The sequence below is a fragment of the Sorex araneus genome, chromosome 1, assembly GCF_027595985.1.
Source record: "Sorex araneus isolate mSorAra2 chromosome 1, mSorAra2.pri, whole genome shotgun sequence".
Lineage (NCBI taxonomy): Eukaryota > Metazoa > Chordata > Mammalia > Eulipotyphla > Soricidae > Sorex > Sorex araneus.
The window spans coordinates 199,033,675-199,054,993 of NC_073302.1; the positions used below are offsets into that span (position 1 = coordinate 199,033,675).

The 21,319-nt window shown below is 51.3% G+C and overlaps 1 protein-coding gene across 1 annotated transcript; it reads left to right on the plus strand.

Annotated features, from left to right (window-relative positions):
- The first annotated feature begins 309 nt into the window (after nucleotides 1-309).
- On the plus strand, nucleotides 310-21,024 carry ERICH1 (glutamate rich 1). The gene is made up of 6 exons (XM_055123657.1): nucleotides 310-414; nucleotides 4,168-4,392; nucleotides 10,138-10,278; nucleotides 13,061-13,546; nucleotides 15,580-15,774; nucleotides 18,553-21,024. Exons 1-6 carry the CDS (start codon nucleotides 393-395, stop codon nucleotides 18,690-18,692), a joined length of 1,209 nt encoding a protein of 402 aa, XP_054979632.1. The 5' UTR covers nucleotides 310-392; the 3' UTR covers nucleotides 18,693-21,024.
- Nucleotides 21,025-21,319: the final 295 nt, after the last annotated feature.

Consider the following 21,319-nt stretch of genomic DNA (forward strand, 5'->3'; position numbering starts at 1 on the left):
GGCAGCCCGGGGGCCGGGGGACACGCCAGAGCAGGACATGCCAGAGCAGGGGCTCCCGGTGGCCAGCGCGGGGTACGGACTGGCCAGAGCCGGGGCTGCCGGCGCCCAGGACGCCGCCTCCTAAGGCGCCGGCCACTCTCCAGACCGCGCAGACCCTCGCGACTTCCCAGCCGGCCCGGCGTCCCGGCGCGCAGCACCTAACACCTGAGCATGCGCGGAGGACGCATGGCCACGCCCCCAAGGGAAGGACGCTGATTGGTCGGATACCTGGGGGCCCCGGGCTTGGATTGGCCCTCCCTGCTCTGTGGGCGGACCTCTAGAGCGAAACCCGGAAGCGCCGGGCGGCCGGGTGGCCGGGGTCGTGGGTCGGAGGTCGCGGGTCGCGAGGCGGCATGGCGGCGCTGCGGCGGAACGGTAGGGCCGGGGGCCAGGGACAAGGCAGGCAGGCCGGGGGTCTCGGCTCCGCTTCCGGCCGAGACCGCTGCTCGAGGGCTGTTTTCTGTTGCGTGAAGCGTGAGGCGTTCGCCGTCGCGCCTTTCGCGGTCTCGTTTCCGTCCGTTACGTGGACGCGGGCGGTTCTGATTCGGAAACTTGGGTCCGAGCTCTTACCGGTCCCGAACGCTTCTCTCCAAGTGCTCCCGCCCGCGAGCCCGGGGCTCTGCTCTTCCTGCCGACGCCCACTTTGTGGATCCGCCGTTAACCCGTGCTCCCCGCATGCTTCCTTCGTGCTCCCCACCGTGCTTCCCGGCGTGCTCCCCAGCGGGCTCCCAGCTGTGCTCCTGCCGTGCTCCCAGCCATGCTCTCCGCTCTGCTCCCCCGTGCTCCCCTCCGTCTCCCCGCCCTGCTCCCCTCGTGCTCCCTGCCTTGCTCCTGTCGTGCTCCCCGCTGTGCTCCCCCCATGCTCCCCTCCGTCTCCCCGCTGTGCTCCCCCCCATGCTCCCCACCGTGCTCCCTCTGTGTTCCTCTCATTTCCCCTCTGTGCTCCCTGCCTTGCTCCTCTCCAGCTCCCCTTGTGCTCCCGAGGCACAGTGCTCTTAACACCGCTGCTTTGTGGGGTTGGTGACAGTGACTCCAAACCCTTGGTGCAGGGTCAGAAATGAGTGGGCATCACTCTTAGGAAGCTCCGGGGTGTGTGGATTAGTAGAGAAAGGCATGCTTTCATCTTCATTTTGTTTACTTTGGTCAGGCCACCCCCACCGGTGCTTAGACCTCACTGCTGGCTCTGTGCTCAGGGATCACTTCTGGCAGGGCTCCGGGACCGTACGTGGTGCCAGGGACTGAGTGGGGGTCCAAAACGTAGGCGCCTCCCTCGCTGCACTCTCCAGCCCCTCGCCTTTCCTTGAGTGTATGGCGCTCACCAAGGGGCTGTGGTGAGCAGGAACTCTGGAGGAAGATAGACTTCCCTGCGTCTCTCACCGGCCTGTGAGACTCGGTCTTTTGTACCGCATGGTTTTCACTTTTAATCTTTCATCCTTGTTCCGAAAGGAGTATTGTAGAAAGGAAAGGCGCCATTTCCATTTTCACATCAGTGTAAGTCTGAGTGGGCTGCACACCCAGCCGCTCTGATGTGGACCCTGGAGGAGGCACAGGCAGAGTGCTCCCTCCCCCCATCCTGCTCCCCTCGGTCATCTCTGAACTCATGGTTTCTGGTCTAGTATCTTGGCAAGTCGAAAAATAATTCCTTGAAATGCTACCACTGCCATTAGCACCTTTGTTAAAAACGGAGCAGCCTCTTCCTCGGCACTCCCCAACTGCCACATCTAAAAATCAACTGATGGCTTTGAGGCGAGCTCAGAATTGCACAAATTGCACCAGCAGTTTCTCCTGTCTGGTGTGTGCACAGCCATGCACACATGCACCATGACTGCGACCCGGGCTTGTTTGCACACACCCTTGCACACGTGGCATGACAGAGATCAGAACTTGTCGGTGCGCATGCATGCACACGTGACTGAATCGAGGACTGTGACTGAGACCAGATCTGTGCACACACACATGCCCAGTGACAGACCCCGTGGTAGAAACCAGGGCCTGTCTGCACACGCCCCGGCACCTGGGCACCGTGACCGAGACCAGGGATCGTCTGCACACAGCTTCACACTGCCACCGGGCTCTGCACCTGACCGCTCCACTTTAGGGGAATATTGGCAGTTTTCCCTCAGGGCACACTCTGAGAGGACAGTGTACTGGACACTTCCTGCTTTGGATTCACTGGACTGAGCACATGCCCAGTATGTAGGAAGCACAGGTTCAAGCGCAAAGCACATGCAGGAATAGCCCGAAAAAAAATTTTTTTTCTGTGTATTTGAGCTGTGTCTTTATATTAAAATAGCAAGTTTAAACCACAGTCTTCTGAACATTGTACCAAGATAACTCAGTTCTCCCTGGCAAGGAAACCGGTCTCTTTGTTTGCTATTTCATTGCATTAATTTCCCATGGAATGTTTTCCTCCATGCTGACCTTAATCTTGTTCCTCATTTCCCAGTTCTGTTTTCCTGGTCCATATGGTAATTATATTGGTTTTTCCTCTGGTCATTTTTTTTTTTCCTAGTTGACATTAAACAGACCTCCCTGCTTTTTAAATTTTTCTTACTGCTTTTTTTGACAGACCCAAGATGCAGGTTAGAACTTGTGATGAAGCATGCTCAGAGGGTATGTGAGGAGAGGGGAGGGGGGAAGGGAGTGGGTCAGTACTAGGTGGGTAGAGGCATTGGCTCTGACAAGGAGCAATTGTACTTGGCCGGTGCTATCACTCAGAGCCTGTGGCTAGGAGGTATTAAGTGCTTTCTGGCCACAGCACCTGCTTTTGGTTTATTTTTTAGCATTTTGGAAAGTAGGCGAAGAAGAGACAACCTCAAAACAATTTTTTAGGCCTAGATTTGGGATGGAGCGATAGCACAGCAGGTAGGGCGTTTGCTTTGCACACGGCCGACCCAGGTTCAGTTCTTCCATCACTCTTGGAGAGCCCGGCAAGCTACCAAGAGTATCCCGCCTGCACAGCAGAGCCTAGCAAGCTACCCGTGGTGTATTCAATGTGCCAAAAACAGTAATAGCAAGTCTCACAATGAAGACGTTACTGGTGCCCACTCGAGCAAATCGATGAACAATGGGACGACAGTGCTACAGATTTGGGATAGGTTAGCATACGTATACACACAAGGTCAAAAGGAGCATTTCAACACAACGAAAGTGATAAAATATATTTTGCTTGCAGGGAAAACAAAAGATGTTGCTCAGAGACTAAGATTGTCTTTCCTAGTAATTCACTCAGCAAGGGTTCCCTGCAGGAACTGTGGTTTATAGTGACCACAGATACCAGGAGCATCTGGACACATGTCTCTGGACAGTTGGACAGTTGATAGTGAAGATTGGCGTGCAGGAGTGAGGGTGACAGGTGCATGCATGACCAGGCACACCTCTTCACCAGCTCTAAGCGTGGTGTGGGGTAATGGGGGCAGGTACTGTATGGCAGCAGGCAGAGTGGGCTCTCTGGAGGACCCCCTCTGGAGTCTGCTTTGGCAGGAGCTAAGGCCCATGTCCTCGGAGCTTTGGCCCCACCCAGTGCTGCAGGAAACTTCTTGAAAGTTGGTGTCCACAGTCTGGGACTCCCTTCAGTGGTTCCCCTATGGTCACCATGGAGTCGGGGACACAAGGTCCTTGTGCTCACCATGGTCTGATGGTCTGATCAGGGAGCAGAGCCTTCTGCCAGCGTGGTTCTGCAAACGTCCTGCTGTGACATAATTCCTTCATCTGCCTCATCAAGTTCATGCCATCAGAAACAAGCCTTTGTGATATAGATCGGGTTCTAGTTAATCAGAACAGGGAGAAATTCTTTCTAAAAGGCACCTTGTGAGAGTGCAGCCCTGTCTGTGTGCTGTCCTGCACAAGGCCGAGCTCAGGTTTCTGTGGGGACAGTCCTCGGGAGTGATGAGGACAGTGTTGAGGCACTGATGGAGTCCTCTGGGCACCCTGATGAGTGCCCTTTGGGGTTTCAGTCTCTATGGGGCATTGGCTTCCTGTGTTAGTGTGGAGAAATGTTGGTTTTACGTGAAGCCGGTGTGATAGAAATAAGACTACCACAAGTCAGTCCTTGTGTTTGTCTATTTATTTATTTATCTATCTATTTATTTATTTGTTTGTTTGTTTTTGTCGACCCATTGCCTCTAGTGTTTGTTGAAAAAGTACTGAAGAGACTGTATGCGAAATCTTCCTGTGACCAAGGCAAGAAGGCCCTAAAGACTCCTGCCTCCGTGGGGCCTCCAGAGAAAGCCGCACCTGAGAACGTAGCCTGCCAGAGCGTCCCCCCTCAGGCAGACGAGGGTGCTGCAGGTGAGAGGGTGACAGACCCAGATGTTCTTGCACTTGGAGGATCCCTGGATTGCAAGCAGCCAGGTAAGAGGGTGACAGACCCAGGTCCTCTCACGTTTGGAGGGTTTTGATTGTAGGCAGCGCTATGCTCCCATCACCATTCTTCATGAGGAAACATTCTTTTTAAAGCACTGACTCTAGCCGAGTCCAGGGCTTCTGGGCCACTCCTGGTGGTGCTTGTCTGGAAGCGCAAGGCTGCAGCGGGCCAGCGGTGCTTGGGGGTCCGGGTGGTATCACGGGTGGAAGTCTTCTGCAGGGAGCTGACTTCCCAGTCCCGTGTCAGAGAGGAATCTAGACCCATTGGCACGCCGTCCCTCTCCAGCCCCCGTAGCCAGGAAGCCACTTTCTGAGTCCCCAGCTGCTCCCTTAGCTACTCTGTGATTTTCTCACAAAGCGTCTGTGTTGAGCTTCATCCAGGTTCTGGGGTTCAATGCTTCCTTTCAGTGCCGAGTGGCCTTCTGGGTGTGCTACCCTACAGTGTGTCCACCCTTCCTTACCGGGCATCAGGGCTTCTTCCACACAGGCGCACTTAGACCCCACTGCCGTGAGTGCCCAGGTCCAGAGGTGTATGTGGATGTGCCTCCTCACCGATCTGTACCTAGCAGTGGAGTGCTGGGTGTCAGGGACCGAGTCTGTCTGATCTCTGAGGCCACGCTGGCCTCCCTGCACCCTGTGGCAGGTGCAGCTCTGGTCCCACCACCTCGTGCTGGCCGTCCCCAGAGGGCTGGAGCTGTGCTGTCCATCAGAACCAAGACGGTGGGTTTGATGGGCCTTCCTGTCCTGTGCATTAACTGTTCATGAATTTTTTTCAAAGAAATAGCTCAACTGTTTGCTTCTCTTTAAAATGGATGTTTGTCTTTTTGTTGGTGAGTTGTAATTGGTTGTTACCTGAATTGCAGATACTTTTCAGAGAACAATTTGTGAATATTATTTCCCATACTGTAGGTTGTCTTTTAACTTTTTTAATAGAGTCCCTTAATTGCCTATCTCTGTTATTTTATTATTGTTACCATTATTGGGGGGGAGGTCACATTTAAGAAATTGCCGTTTTTGTGTTTGTTTTTGTTTTTGTTTTTTGCTTTTTGGGCCACACCTGGCGATGCACAGGGATTATTCCTGGCTCTGCACTCAGGAATTACTCCTGGTGGTGCTCAGGGGACCATATGGGATGCTGGGAATTGAACTCGGGTCGGCTGCATGCAAAGCAAACACCCTACCTGCCGTGCTACCGCTCCAGCCCCGAATTATTGACCTTTTGAGTTGTTTGACCCTGCGTGAGACAGGGCAGGTTCTTCCCTTTGGGAGGGCGCTCAGCCGTCCTGATGCCATGTCTGGAAGAAGTTCCCTTTCACATTGTGTGGATGCAGATGGATGGTTCTCCAGTTCTCCACCATTGATCTGTGTGTCTGAAATTAGGCCAGGACCATGCTGAATCAATTGTCCTAGTTTCATAACAAGTTTTCAGATCAGGACTTTTGAGTCTGTAGCTTTGTTTTTTCAATAGTGTATTAACTCTTTAGAGTCCTTTGCAATTCATATGTATTTTAGGATCAGCTTATGAATATCTACAAAAAAAGCAATTGAGGGGGCTAGAGCGATAGCACAGCCGGTAGGGCGTTTGCCTTGCACTCGGCTGACCCGGGTTCGAATCCCAGCATCCCATATGGTCCCCTGAGCACCGCCAGGGGTGATTCCTGAGTGCATGAGCCAGGAGTGACCCCTGTGCATCGCCGGGTGTGACCCAAAAAGCAAAAAGCAAAAAAAAAAAAAAAAAAAAGCAATTGAGACAAATTGTACTAAATCAAAACATCAGGGGAATTTTTTGCTATCTTGACAATATTTGGTTGTCTGACCTATTAATTTTTTACTGTTTTACTTTTTAAATTAAAAATTTTGTATTAAAAAGGTTTAATGTATTTGATTCTTTTGAGAATTAGATATCTGTGTTTTCTTTTTGTTTTGTTCTGGTTTTTGAGGTGGGGGGCAGATTTGGGCCACAGGGCTTACTCCTGACTCTATTACTTCTGGTGGGCTCAGGGGATCATTTGGGATGCTGACGATTGAACTAGATTGGCCATGTGTAAAGCAAGTGCCCTACCTGCTATAAGATCTCTATGGCCCATATAGTTGTCTTTTCTTTGGGACTTATATTGCTAATGAATGAAAATACAGATAAATCATTTGTCTTGGATTGCTCATTGGTGTCTTAAACATGGAAATACATATTTTCAGATATAGTACAACAATATTATAGTACAGAACTACATTTCCAGAATATTTATATTGTTTCTGCTATATTAGCTCTACAAGTGTGTTTGTTTTCCTGATGCTGAAATTGAACCAATCAGGGCTGAAAGCCTGAGCAGGGGCCTGGGACTCTCATATCCACATTTTTTCCGCATGGACACATCATGTCAAATGCGTCCACCTGGCTGTTCCGGGGGATATCAGAGGTGTGGGGGGAAGGGGTAGTCACTGAATCTTTGCTTCCGTTTTAGTGTGGACTGTAAACTGCTCATAGGGATTAAAACCTTATGGGAGGGCTGAGTGATAGTACAGAAAGTAGAGCGTTTGCCTTGCACACGGCCAACCCGGGTTCGACTCTCAGCATCCCTGAGTGTGGCCAGGAATAATTCCTAAGTGCAGAGCCAGGAGTAACCCCTGTATCGCCAGGTGTGACTCAAAAAGCAAAAGTAAATAAATAAGTAAATAAGTAAATCCTTATGGGAAGATTTTTAGGCAGAACTCCACGGACTGGCGCATGCTTTGCACATGGGAGATCTAGGTCCAACTCCCAGCACTGCATATAGCTCCCAGAGCACCACCGGGGGCAGATCCCGAGCCCCTCTGAGCATGGCCTCAAAACCAACGGCAGCAGAGCAGGGACTTCACATTCCTACCCTCTAGGTGCTCTGGCATCCTGCCCCGGGCCCATCCTGTCAACTGAGATTGCAGGTGTCTGGTGTGGATGTCCAGCCCCCAAGGACGTGCAGCTGGGAGTACTGGAGTACTTGGTTGCAGCATAGGCAGAGTTAACCATCTCAGGGAAGCTTCCGGAACTCATTTCTGTGGCAACTCGTGAGGGCCTGTGAGGTGCTGTGCTCATTCCCTTGGCGCTTACTCTTAGTTTTCTTTCTTCTGGGAGTCTGGGTGGTCTGCTTCAGTGCTCAGGCCCTTGGTACCAGGGACTGGCCCCTGGGCCTGTGCTCCAGCCCTGGCCGCCATTCCCCTGGTCCCATCACTGACATTTCTGAGGTTGGCTGTGGGGGTAGTTCTTTTTATAAGATGCCAGATTGGAAAACTGAGAAGTGGTTTTGTTCAGTTGGTTGGATCACTGCTGCAACCGTCCCCAGGACAGAGAAGGAAGCCAGCACCCAGGAGCAGCTGAGGGTGGTCCCGGGGCAGGCAGGGCAAGCTGCTGTTCCTTTGCCCCCTATGCCCACTGCCTGAGTCCAGGGCATGTTTTTAACAGAGTCCTAATAAGTAGCAGGCGCTGGCGGCAGGGACATGGGGGACATGGTCTACTTTGACCTTGTCCAGGTTTGAAGACCCAGCACAGACACATTCAGTACAGAGTAGGGGACCCTGGAAAAGAACCACCTCAGCCCTGGAACTGAGAGGGTAGAGGAGCACCCCTGAGTGAGTCCGAGTGGAGGGAGCACTTCTGAGTGAGTCAGGGTAGAGGGAGCACCTCTGAGTGAGTCAGGGTGGAGGAGCACCCCTGATTGAGTCAGGGTGGAGGGAGTACCCGCAAGCATACAAGCTCAAGCATGTCAGCACCTGCCTCCTGTGACCTTAGCAAGGTGCTGGGCTGCGGTTGCAGATCTGGGAGGGGATGTTGTCATCCCTGGAGGGCAGTGGGTTTTGCCCACGGCCCAGTTACGGGAGAGACACACTGGAGTCCATGTAGCCTCCCTTCCGTCCCAGACTGGACTGGCCTGTGCATGCTGCTGGGCCCTCTGTCAGCACAGCCCACCTCAGGAGGTCAGTGGGGACCCGGTGACACTGCATTCGGCCTGCAGCTCTGGACACCCCGCCTGCTCAGCTGCACTCAGGCGGTGGTCCTCGCAGTGGGCTTTGTCCTCCATCACCTCAGAGGTGGGGCAGCTGGGCCCGGGCCAAGTTGCCAGAGCACACAGGCGCCTGCACTTTGGAGAGATCCTCCTGGGGCTGGACCTCCTGCAGAGTGAGCCCTGGGAAGCCTTTCCCCCAGTCCCCAGACACGCATCCACCCTGGGAGCAGCGGGAAGACAAGGCCTGCTGGGATAGGGAGCAGTACCAGGGAGTCAGGGGGCTGTGATGTGGCCTCTCTGCAGCCCTCATCCTTCTCCAGGAAGTGAGGGGCACAGACATCACCCATGGGCGGCAGGGCAAGGGGCACAGGCATCGTCTGGGGGGCTCCAGTGTAGGGAGCATGGGCACCGTTCTTGAGGGCCAGCCACAGTGTGCCACTCTGCAGCCACATGCACAGTCGCTGCAGCAGCCAGGGAAAGGGGAAAGGGAAACCGCAGGTGAACATAGTCGGAGCTCAGAGAAGTGGCATGGAGAGCAGCCACTTCCACAGAAAGTGACACTGTAAGTCACTGTAAGTGGACATGCGGTGCTGGACATGGGAGCAGCACAGTGTAGCCTGTTCCTCCTGTCCCAGCTTCGTCGGCCCCAGGCCCACTGCAGAAGGGCAGTTCTGCACGTCTTGGGAAGGGTGACGAGTGAAGACACACTCTGGGGTGCACACCCCACACTGGCTTCTGCATCAGCGCTTCCTGGGCGTGTCCTGTGCAGGAGATGCCGCAACCTTGCCTCAGCTCAGTCATGCTGGAGAACCTCAGAGATGTCTGCATCTGTGTCGGGTCGCACATGCTCGTCCCTCCAGGAGGTGCTCCACGCGTCCCCAGGGCTAGCACCCAGCTGTGTCAATACAAGCAGCAAGAGGCGGTGTGGAGTGTTCACTACCGGACTCACCAAGAGGAGGAAAAGGCGGGGAAAGGAACAGTCTGTTGTCAGGATGTTCCCTGGGGCGATGAAAGAGATGATGGTCTCAGGGCAGATGGGGTCCAGAGAGAGTCTTGCTGGCGATGGGGAGCAGGAGGCCAGAACTGAGCACAGCCTCAGTGTGTGACCAAAAAGCCACCCGCTGCAGGGCCAAACAGTGGCTCCCCAGCAGAGACTCTGGGGGTCCAGGCAGGAGCGTAGGATGAATCCGGTGAGACGAAAAGGCCAGAGTGACAGTATTCCCCAGAGCAGCACCAGGGGACAAGTCCGTGAGGTATTAGCCAGCAGTCAGAACGGGGTGTGGGTCTAGGTTGTGCTGATGTAACAGTGCCGGGGACACACCCGTGTGGAATGCCCGCATGGACCTCGCCCCGACGCCCCCGAACACTGTGCAGCCTGAGAGCCGAGGAGCAGGTGCTGTGATGAGGGCATGTCACCCAAGCCCTCGAGCTCTGCCTCCTGAATTCCGTGCTTTTATGTCATGCTGTAACTCCCACAAGTTTCCATAAAAACTAACAGCATTTGGATCATCAGAAACCAATTCATCTCTCTGGCTGGGTGTGTAGCTGGCGCAGTCTTCTAGGGGAAACCTTGGCATTTTGACATCAGTATTACAGAGGGGAGGTTTGGTTTGGCTTTTGTTTTTTGACGGTGTTTGTTTGTTTGTTAGCTGATTCCACGCCTTCAGTCAGTTTGACTGGGAGGTTGGAGGTGTGAGATGCCAGGTTTCATCCCCAGGGATCGGCCACGCCTCCTGTGCCTTGTGTCCCTCTGCAGGTGGCGGCACAGCCCCCGCTCCTGAGCGGCGCCTGTACACAGTGAGCCTTCCCCCTGACGGCCTCCTCCCGGTGTGGCCGGGGCTGCCCTGGGACACAGCCTCCCCGAGCTCCTCCAGCACTGAGGCCGAAGCCGAAGCAGGTAAGTGGTCCTGGGTGGCTGCTGGGAGGAGGCATTGCTGACGGGCAGTCCCGGGCACTGTGGGCTCTGCAGCCTGAGTAGCTCACGTGCTGGAAAACAGCCGGGTCTGAACCGTGGTAGAGCCACGGCGTGGGCGCCGGGAGCCCAGAGGAGCCAGGCCAGCGGCTGCAGTACGTTTCACCCTGCAGAACTTTGCAGAACTTTGCTTTTTCTGTATCTTCCAATATTTTTCAAAGTTCCTGCCATTCTGTGTTGATTTTGTGGTCATGGCAATAATCTGTTTAGCATCTGTTGTGGAAAATTTCCTCTTGATCTTACTTTTGATGCTGGCTGGCTGTAGGAATGGAGGTGAGCAGAGGGCCTGGGCTTCGCATTTACCAGGAAACACAGTCTTGTTCCCCTGAAGTTCATTGTTTTAAAGCCTCTCTCAGAAAAACTCCAGTTACCAGAAAATGTATTCTCTAAATGTTTTTAGTAGTGTAAACTAGGAAACTGTGTACAGTGAGCCTTACTTAGTTTGAGTATCAAAAAAACATTTTTCTAGGACATTGATTGGGTTTTCTCATTAAAGAGTTAGAAAGCCTAAACGCACATATGGGAAATGGAGGAATGACATTCATCTTTCAAGCCTGTTGCCTTCTTTGGGATATAACTTTAGATAAATAGTTTAATTGAAAATTTTAGTGACTTTTTTTTCACTTTAAACATTTTATTTTTATTGTTCATCTTTTTTTTAATTTATTTATTTTATTTATTTTTTTGTAATGGATTCCTGTGAGGTGCAGTTACAGACTTACAAACTTTCGTGGTTACGTTTCTGTCATACAATGCTCAAGTGCCCATCCCTCCACCAGTGCCCATTCTCCACCACCAATGGTCCCAGCATCCCTCCCCCGACCCCACCTCATCTCCCCCACCCCGCCCCGCTTCTGTGGCAGGGCATACCCTTTTGCTCTCTCTCTCTCATTTTGGGTGTTATGGTTTGCAGTAGAGGTATTGAGTGGCCATCGTGTTTGGTCTATAGTCTATTTTCAGAACGTATCTCCCATCCCGAGCGGGCCCTCCAAGCACCCTTTACTTGGTGTCCCCTTCTCTGGCTTTCCCCCAGCCTGTGAGGACGGCTTCCAAGCCGTTGAGCAATCCTCTTGGTGCTTATCTTCACTATTCGTGGGTGTTATTTAGTGACATTCTTATGAGCAATGATCTTGGTGAAGAAATTTCACTGTACACTTAATAGCCGCAGAACTCACGTTCCTCTCAAGCTGGGCATGTGGTGAGGTGTAGCATTCAGGGGGAAGCGGTGGAGGTAGTTGTAGGAAGAAAGCCAGACAAGTGGCCCGTGCTGCAAACCACACTGTAGCATGGGACCTTCTCTAAGAGGTAGCGCCTACAGTGTCAGAACCAGAGCACGAGCTCCCTCCTGCCCACCTGAGCACACTGCTTTCCGTCTCTGCCACAGGCCCCTGCCCCCCTCCCCAGGGTACACCTAACCTTGTAAGTCCCCTCCAGTCTACACTGCCCTCTCTCCTTCAGGATCTGCAGATCAGGAACGTGCTGCTGCTGGTTTGACTTATGCTTCAAATCTTTGGTGTCTGATGGGAAAATAAATCACAGCATTTTTTCCTTTCCTTCTTGGCTCTCCAGCTGAACTGAGACCACTGCCCTAGCATCAGCTGCAGTGTGGTGTCTGTGTAGAAAAATGCTGCCACAGTGTTCATTTGGTGTGGAAACACCCTTTTCTGATGCCTCCCCTTTCTCACGCAGCTCAGCCATCTTTAATTTCATGAAAATCAGGGCATCCCAGCAAGAAGTCCCTTGAAGCAAGCACTTTTGAAGCTGAAGCCACCTGCACATGCCATGTCTCCTCAGCAGAGCTAGGGCCAGTGGGCTCCGTGTCCACATGGGAGCAGGAGCTCTGTGCATACGTGCAGTGGCTCTGTGTCCATGTGGGAGCAGGAGCTCCATGCACAGTGCTCAGTGTCTGTGTGGGTACGTGGTACAGCGGAGACCTGGTGGGTAGAGGCAGAACTACCAGCCTGTCCCTTCTCCCTGAGGGCCCGTGTCCTGCTGGTCCATGAGCCATGACCAGTTCGTTCATTTGTAGCCACTTGCCCCTCACTTTCCATTACCTGTTGCTGATGCTCATGGTCTTAGCCTCATTTATTTTTCTCAAAACATAACATGTTAAAGAATACTAAAGTAAGATTTAAAAAAAAAAAAGGAATTAATTTTTTTCCCCTTAATCATAGCAAGGGAATTTTTTGGCAGTGAAATGGTAACAGTGTAAGAATTCTCCCAACCTTGAGAGCTATCATGTATGGTGACTGACAAGTGAATGTGTTATATTCCTTCTTGACTTTTTGAAACAAACACATTGTGCCAGTTAAATCAAGTCCCAGGATCCTGGTGGCATAAGTTGAGGTATCACTGTATCACTGTTATCCTGTTGCTCATCGATTTGCTCTAGCGGGCTCCAGTAATGTCTCCACTGTGAGACTTGTTACTGTTTTCGGCATATCGAATATATGGCATATCGTGGTGTATTTGATATGCCAAAAAAAATAAGTTGAGCTAAATATTTAAAATTGTTTTATTTTAATTATTTTATCTTATTTTAATTATTAAACTTTTACATTAAATTATTAATTTTAATTATTTTATTTTAAATATTTTAAATTCTTTTTTCAATAAGACTGTAATATCCTAGCGGAAATTTATTTAGCAAAGTGGCTTTATTATTCCATTACACAGAATACTTTTGTATTTGGTTTTTGTTTTATAGATGAGGAGCTTCATGATCAACCAAAGAGAAGAAGAATTAGAAAGCGTAAGTCAAAGAAAACATATAGAAACCTCAGTGACATTCCTGCAGAAAAAGCAGAATTGGAGAAACAGCAAGAAGGTCTTTCATGGAAAACACTGCAGCCATGCCACACAGAGGGCCCGGCCCTGAGCAAAAACAAGAAAAGGAAACTGAAAAAGAAACAGCAAATTAAAAGGAAGAAAGCCGCAGGCTTACTTAGAAAGAGTTCTGGCATGAACTTCCTGTACCAGCCTGAAGAGGGAAGCAGTGAGCCAGGGGATGAGGATGAAGAGGCGAGGCCAGACCTGCAGCTGGAAGCGGGCCCAGAGGCCCAGGAGCCGGGGGCAGCCCCGGAGCCAGAAGTAGACCCTGACGCCCCTGAGGAAGGAGGCAGCAGGACTGATAAAAGGGTAGACGACATCCTAACATTCTTGAAGTCAACACAAGAACTTTACTTTTATGATGGTATGTTTTTTCCTGTTTTTTTTTTTCCCCAATAATGGTATCCACTTCTTTGGAAAAATAAGAAAATACAGCAAAATAGTTACATGTTCAAAATATAAATGTCTTGGGGCTAGAGACGTAGCACGGCGGGTGAGGTGCTTGCCTTGCACACGGCTGACCCAGGTGTGATTCCTACATATGGTCCCCTGAGAACTCCAGGAGTGATCCCAGAGCACAGAGAGGAGTAAGCCCTGAGCACCACTGGTTATGACTCAAAGATTAAAAAAAGTAAAATATAGTGACTGTGTGATAATATTAAGTCATGAATCACGAAATCCCGTTGATCGTCGATTTCTCGAGCGGGCTCAGTAACTTCTCCATTCGTCCTATCCCTGAGATTTTAGAAGCCTCTCTCCACTCTGCCTTCCCAACAAGGCTCTCCTATGTGGGCAGGAAACTCAGTAGCTTGCTAGTTTCTCCCAGAGGGAGAAGTAGGTTATAAGATACCTATCTTCTAGGAGCTTGCTTTTAAGTCTCTAGATGTTGGCCGTTGATGGGACCCCACACACCTAGGTTCCTCTGCCGGTACCTTCATGTGTGAGGCTTGTCCGAACGTGTGGAGAGGGGCCTTGAGCATGGCTGTGGCTAGGTTCCAGTGATCGTCAGCTGCCGGGAGCTCTGCTCGGAGCAGGGAGGGAAGCTAGAGCCCATCCCCTCCGAGGATAATATTAAGTATCCAAAATAATAAATTGTTCTGAAGGCAACATTAAGGCATTTAAATTCCTTCCCCAGAAGTCTAAGAGGGTCCCTGGAGCTGTACTGACTCCCTCTCAGTGTAGCTCCAGGATGTGGAGCCCGCACGTCCTCCGCCCAGCGTCCCGCTCAGAAACTGGGATGAGTTCACGTTGCCTCAGTGAAGAGAGGAGTGAGAGCAGAGCTGTCTCTCCTCTGGGGCTGCTTGACTTTACTCTTCCCTAAAGAGTGACTTGTGATTTAAGATTTCTTCGAAGTTGTCTTGGAGTGACTGCATTTTTGCAGGAGCTGAGAAGTGAAAGGAGATTTGTTCTCAGGGTGTTGATTGCTTCCTTGTGTTGAACTTTACATAAACTGAGCTGAGGATGAGGAAGAAGGAAGCTAATGTGTGTGACCCCCCACCCCCCAAACCAGAACCAGGCAAACTCCTGCCTTGGTGGCTTTCGTAGTGGGTGTAGATTCCAGCCGACATTCAGCTGTTCCTATGAACTAGGTTGAGAAATGGGGGCTGTGTATTAATTGGGAAATGAGGAGCAGATTTAACAATGATGGCCTGAAAGCACTGTAGCACTGTCATACCATTGTTCATCGATTTGCTCAAGTGAGCACCAGTAACATCTCCATTGTGAGACTTCTTGTTACTGTTTTTGGCATATCAAATATGCCGTGGGTAGCTTGCCAAGCTCTGCCGTGCGGGCAGGATACTCCCGGTAGCTTGCCAGGCTCTCTGAGAGGGGCGGAGGAATCGAACCTGGGTCGGCCACATGCAAGGCAAACGCCCTACCCACTGTGCTATCACTCTAGTCCCTGGCCTGAAAGAACCATTAATAAACTGGTTAGCACTAGGAGATGGCTACCCTTTCCTTATCATGTCCAGGTGGCTCTGACAGGAAGGCTTGGCTAACCCAGACTCTGAAGCAGTGTTCCTTACATGTCAGTTCCTATCACAGAATCATCTAGAAAATCAGACCCTAGGCAGCAAATTCCCTCCTGTGTGGAGCAAGGGCAGATAATAGCCACCCTCCATCTAACTAACCATACCTCTCTCTGCCTGGCAAGGCAGGACACCCACTCTAGAGGAGAGTGTCATTGGCCAGATGTCCCACATTTCCATTCCCACAGTGTAGGGGCTTAGCAGTCAGGACTGGGAGGTAAAGGGAGGCCTCCATGTGTGAGGTGTGTCTGGACACCTGTGTATGTGTTACTCAAGTGTCCGAGAGTGAGGTGGCGTCTGCTCATGCATGTGTGAGGTGGCGTCGGTGTGAAGCGCGCAGTCTCCCTGAATGGCATTCTCTGTTCAGGTGCCACCGAGGATCCGGAGTTGTCTGTTTCAATGGAATCGGCTGAGCAACTTCTCAAGCACCTTGAAACCCATGGTCTGCCCTGCTCGGACATCCTCATTCTGGATCACATGAAAACACTGTTATTTTTGGAAGACACTCTGAGATTGAAGCATGCCCTGGAAGTGTTCCCGGAGCACTGCCTGATGCCTCCAGGTATGCAGTTCCCAGGTGTTCCCAGTGCTGTGCACAAAGCTGTAGGCTGGTTTCTCAGGAGCCCGGAGGGCAGCTGCTGCTGCATGGCTGTGGATGGCACTTCCCTGTGTGCGTGAGAGTGTCACGTGTGGTGTTTGCAAATGCATGGTCTTCTGACATGTATACACAGCCACCAGGCTGGAGCCCTTCCTCCTGAGCTTGTGCAAATGCAGAAAAACCGCATCTGTTCTTGTTGGCCAACTGTTGGCAAGTTGACAAGCTCGGTCCTCCACAGTGGGTGAGCTTCGAGAAGCCCTGCTCTACGGAGAGGTAGATTCACAGTTGGTTCTTTGCTTCCTTGGGTGCCCTTACAGGGTGCCATGCTGTGCACCCTGTAGGCTGTGGGCGGGCCTTCCTGTCAGCTTGAAGGGGGCAGTGGTGGGAATATTATGCCTCAGATATCTTTCAACCCTTAAGTACAGAAAGCAGAGTGTTTGGAAGAGCTGTGGCAGCCACATACTTGAGCTCACGACCCCATGTCTGGCCCAGAACAGCGACCTGCTCGTTTTCTGTCAGATGAGTGAGCAGAAGCAGTTCTTGGGTCACACTGAGGAAATGGCCCACAAGGGCCAGGCAGGCTTTCCTCCCAGTAGCCGCCGCATGAAGCAGAAGTCAGACCGATGGTGAGCGAGTGAGCGAGGATGGAAATTACAAGTTCAGCCATCTGGGCATGCACATAATGGGGCCACAGTGACTCTGTCATAGTGGAGGCCTTTGTGGTTGGGGTGCCGGGAGCAGCTGCCTCACTGCCCGTCTTCTGCTTCCACAGCCTCATGCCAGGCCCATGGTTCCAGAGTTCCAGTCAGGCTGCAGACAGACGACCTGTCGCTGGAGCTCCCCTTCCCAGAGAGGCAGCCGGGGCGTCCCTGGGCTCCCTGTGCTGTGGGACCTGCAGCCAGGGCAGCTCCTGCCCTGCTGGGTGCTGAGCACTCACCAAGCCTCAGTCTCTCTGCCAACCCGTGTTGCTATTTCTGTATTTTTGTGGGTTCTCAAGCTACTTGTTTTTCTTTTTATATTTTCACAAGAGCTTTATCTCAGACTGCAAAGTTTCAGTTGTGTTCAGTTAAATTAATATGAAGTTATTCGAGAATAAGTCATTTAAAATGGAAACTTCAGGCTGGCAAATGCCTCCAGGCCTCACCTGCTGGAATTCGGGCTCGGGCCCCAGGACCCAGGTCCCTCTGACTTCCCAGAGAGTGACCCCAGCAGTCTGCTGCCCTAGCCCCTGAGCACTGCGGGTGTTAGCCCCTCCACACACAGAAGCAGGCAGCTCTTCAGGCGTTGATGTTTGTGCCCTCGCAGGTCCTGCTTCCAGAGCCTCCCGAGCTGGCCTGGGCAGAAGGCTTCCCTCAGGCCGAGCGCTGCAGCCGGCCTCTGTGCAGCGCCTTCTCTAGAAGCGCCTTTGAAGCCGCTCTCCGGGGAGTGTGTGTTGGATGTGCATCTGGGGTTCTGAAGGCAGGTTGTTATGTAAAATCACATTTTATGACTGAGGAGCTTTGTTTCCAATATTGCTCATGTCTGGTGCAGCCCAGCTATTAGCATTTGAAATGTTTTTCATAAAACTGTGTCTCCCTTGGTGGAAGGCTCTGTCTAGTCACTGCGGGTCAGCATGAGAACGTCCAGGTTCTGAGTAGAAATGGAGGATTTTATCTGGATGAGTCCTGCCACTCTGCCTCAGCATGATTCTTTATCATTTCTAGGTGTTTCCTTGGAGTCGGATACAGTCCCGTTTCCTCCTGTTTGGTGCTTGTGAATTCACAGAGTCAGGACAAGTCTAATTGAGCAGCCCTCATGGGCCTCAGCTTAGGTTACAGCTGCCCCCATTGGCTTCATCAGGAAAACCTGGTGGCGCTGGTGTGGGCACTTCTGCCCCCCCCCCCCACACACACACACGCACAACGCCCTCCTGCATGCTATTGGCAGGAGCTGGTGCTCCCTCACAGAAAGACATGCCCAGGCAGGGGCAACTCAGGTGGGCCCTGGGCCTGGGGCGGCTGGGGGTGGGCTCTGAGCCCTGGGGCAGTTGCTGGTGGGCCCTGGGAGCATCATGTGTGATTGCCCTGTAGCAGACCAAGCGGGGTCTGTGAAGTGGCCGTGGGCCCATTTGTTTGGGGTGTGATCTTGAGCCGCAGCCATGCAGCCTCCTCCTCCCCGTGGACCTAGCCCAGCTGCCTTTGCCCTGAGAACAGTGGGCCTGCCTCGGCACAGGCCCAGGTTGGAGCTGTGGCCCTGGGCCTGGGTGAGGGTGACCCTGCTCCCCCCAACTGAGCCCTGAAGCAGTGCAGCACAGATAGGCGAGAGCAGAGCCAGGGGCTGCGCCTGGACCAGTGTGACGTTCTGGAAAGCCGAGTGCTCCGTGGTCTCCTTCCACAGTCTCACTGAGAGTTCCGCCTGCGTGCTTGTCACTCTGCCTCCCATCTAGTTCCCTGGTGGCATCTGATTTCCCTTCTCAGAGTCTGAATTTGCAGTACTGTATTTGAACAGGTATTGACCCTGGTTGAGGTCTAAAACAAGTTGTGATCTGTAGGGTCCACACTGGGTAACTACAGCTTCAGAAAGGATTCATTTCCCCTGTTTGTTACCTAACATACGACTCACAAGCGGGCATCCTACTACCAACTTAATTCGTGTACAAAGTTGCATTTTATTAGATTATTTTAGAACTCACTGTCCAGTGGCTAGTGCATAGGAAGTAATAAGGCATGCTTATTGTTTACATTTCTGTTTTTTGCTTTCTAGACCATGCCAGAGTCATCTCAGCTTTCTTTACTTACTGGATCACACATATCCTTCCTGAAAAACAAACAAGCAGTAATAACAGCGGAACAGCTACTGAAGAAGAGCTAATATCTAACACGGAACAGAGGACACAGACATGAGGGCTGTGGTTTCTGCATTTGCCTCTTAACGACTGGCAGCTCCAAGTGGCCCCAAGCTGTAGTTCCTCCCTCACTTGGCCAATAGGCTGCATGTAAAAGGCTGAAGATTTTGCAGCAAGCAGTGAGAGGCCCTTTCTTTTCATTATTTTTTTGAAATAATAAAAAGCAGCATCACTGTGCTGCTCTGTCTGCCTCCTGGGAGCTGTGTGGCCCTGGCCCTTCAGGCAGCTCAAATTCTCTGAGCCCAGAACAGTGTCTGGGAATCAAGGTACTGGCCTGCGTGTACCGAGAGAGCATCCTTGTTCAGCCCTAGAAAGTGACTTTGGAACCTTGGGTGGCCCTGAATGTCCCTCAGGGACATTCAGAGAATCCTGGTGCCTAGGCAGAGTTCCGAGAAGCTGCGAGCCATGTGTGGTGTGAGAGGCCAGCGTTCTGCCCTGCAAGGTTAGGGTAGCAAGGACTAAAGACTTCAGGCCCCTTCAAAAGAAGACACAAGGACTGGGTCTCAAGCCAGAAGGATGGATTCCTGAAGAGACAGGATCAGAGACACTTGCGTGGTCAGAACATGAAGGCATGCACAGCCCTGCGTGGTGGGGACACAGATACCCACACACACTGCTGCACCTGTGTGCCTTCAGCAAGCAGAGGCGCCTTCCAGACCGGCTCCTTATCTGGGCCACAGATCAGTGGGGTGTCTTCTCTCCTTCCCGGTGAGCACTGTGCCTCCAGAGAATCCCAGGGATGAGGTGGTTTCCAATGAGCAGGCAGGGAGCCCCTCACTTCCTTCTGCCTAGGAATCAGTTCCAGTTAGGAGCTGACCAGTTGACATGTGTCTTGGAGAGATGCCTCCTCCGCAGTGTCCCCTTCTGAACTCAAGGACTTCTTTGGCCAGAGCAGGGCAAGCTGCTGCTGCTGTGCCTGTTGACCGTTGCCATTTTCCCTGTTCTTCACTCTCAGCATCTGGCACCTGAGCTCTCTGGGAGGTAAACCATGGAGAGAACAAAATCCCCTTTTTCCTGCTCTACACTGACAACTTGAGCTGAACCAGTGCCTGAATTTTAAATTCAAAATAGTCCACACTGATTGCATCATCTCCTTTAACCTAATGAAAATAGCAGTTTTGTTCTGAACCTTGTTATTGAAAAGACTATGTGACAAAATTTTATATATATATATGTATTTTTTTTTTCCTAAAACCAATGTGCTGAGTGGGGACAGAAACTCAAATTATAGAGTGCAGGAGTAAACTCTTCTATTTAGCCAAAATTATGTTGCTCCATCTTTTAAATGGGCCTAGAAGTGGGATTCTACATCTATTTCCAAATCTTGCTTTCTGCTCTCTCCTGGGAAAACACATTCCAGTGTTTTAATTTGAGATCTATTCATCACGAATAAGCACATTTAGTCTTTTTGCAGTTTCAACCACCTCCTCTTTACCAAGTAAGATTAGTGTTGCAAGCAGATAAGTGGGGGGCCCTGGCAATATGCTTTGGGGAAATAAAAGAGCTTAAGAAGAGGGGCTAGAACAATAGTGCAGCAGATAGGGTGCCGTACTATTACTGTTCAGCAATAGTACAGGCCGACCCAGATTTGATCCCCAGCACTACATATGGTCCCTGAGCACAGTGCCAGGAATAAGTCCTGAGCATTGCTGGTGTAGCCCCCCAAAACCATTTTAAAAAAATGCCTATCCCTGAAGTGGCCCTCAGGCTTTAAAAACAAATCCCTTTGAGATGCAAATCATAAACTCTTTGGTGAGGAGAAGCTGAGGCCTCACCCTGAGAAAGATGGACACCTCAGGAAAGGAGAAGCTCCAGGACCCTCTGCAGGTCATGCTGAGAATGTGAAAGGACCATTGAGTGTCCAAGGCTTTCCTGGTGGCAATGTCCAGATTAACCTTTAGAGAACTTCAGGCCAAGACGATATTGGAAAAAGTGTTTATTACCTCCCAAGAGCTATTCTGGACTTAATCCAGAATAAGGATTTCTTTTTTTTTTTTTTTTTTTTTTTTTTTTTTTTTTGCTTTTTGGATCACACCCGGTGATGCGCAGGGGTTACTCCTGGCTTTGCACTCAGGAATTAGCCCTGGCGCTGCTCAGGGGACCATATGGGATGCTGGGAATCAAACCCGGCTCGGCCGCGTGCAAGGCAAACACCCTACCCGCTGTGCTATCACTCCAGCCCTCAGAATAAGGATTTCTTATTCTGGATAAGAATAAGGAGATTTCTCCAAAATCTCCACTTTGGAGAAGCTCATGTTGTCGAACATGTATCTCTCTCCCCCTTTACATCTCTCTCTAAACTTCTTTCAATAAAAACTATTTTGCTTCACTGTTCCACCTCCTCCTGGAATTGTTTTCTGTAAGGTAAAGCAATGGACCAAGAGCCCCTCTACCCAAGTTAGGACTTTCCTGCAAAGAGCAAGTCCTCGCTCCAGTCTGAGTCCCTGGCTCGAAAAGAAATTGGATGACAGGTGTCATTTCATGTGATGCAGAACAAGTGGACATCAAGCACAGCTTGATGGCTGTCTCGTGGGACTGGTGGGGCTCAAACATAGTGCTGCATGGGTGCCCTTAGCGGACTGACCCACACCACGCACTTCCCAGCATAGCCAAGGTGGGTTAAAT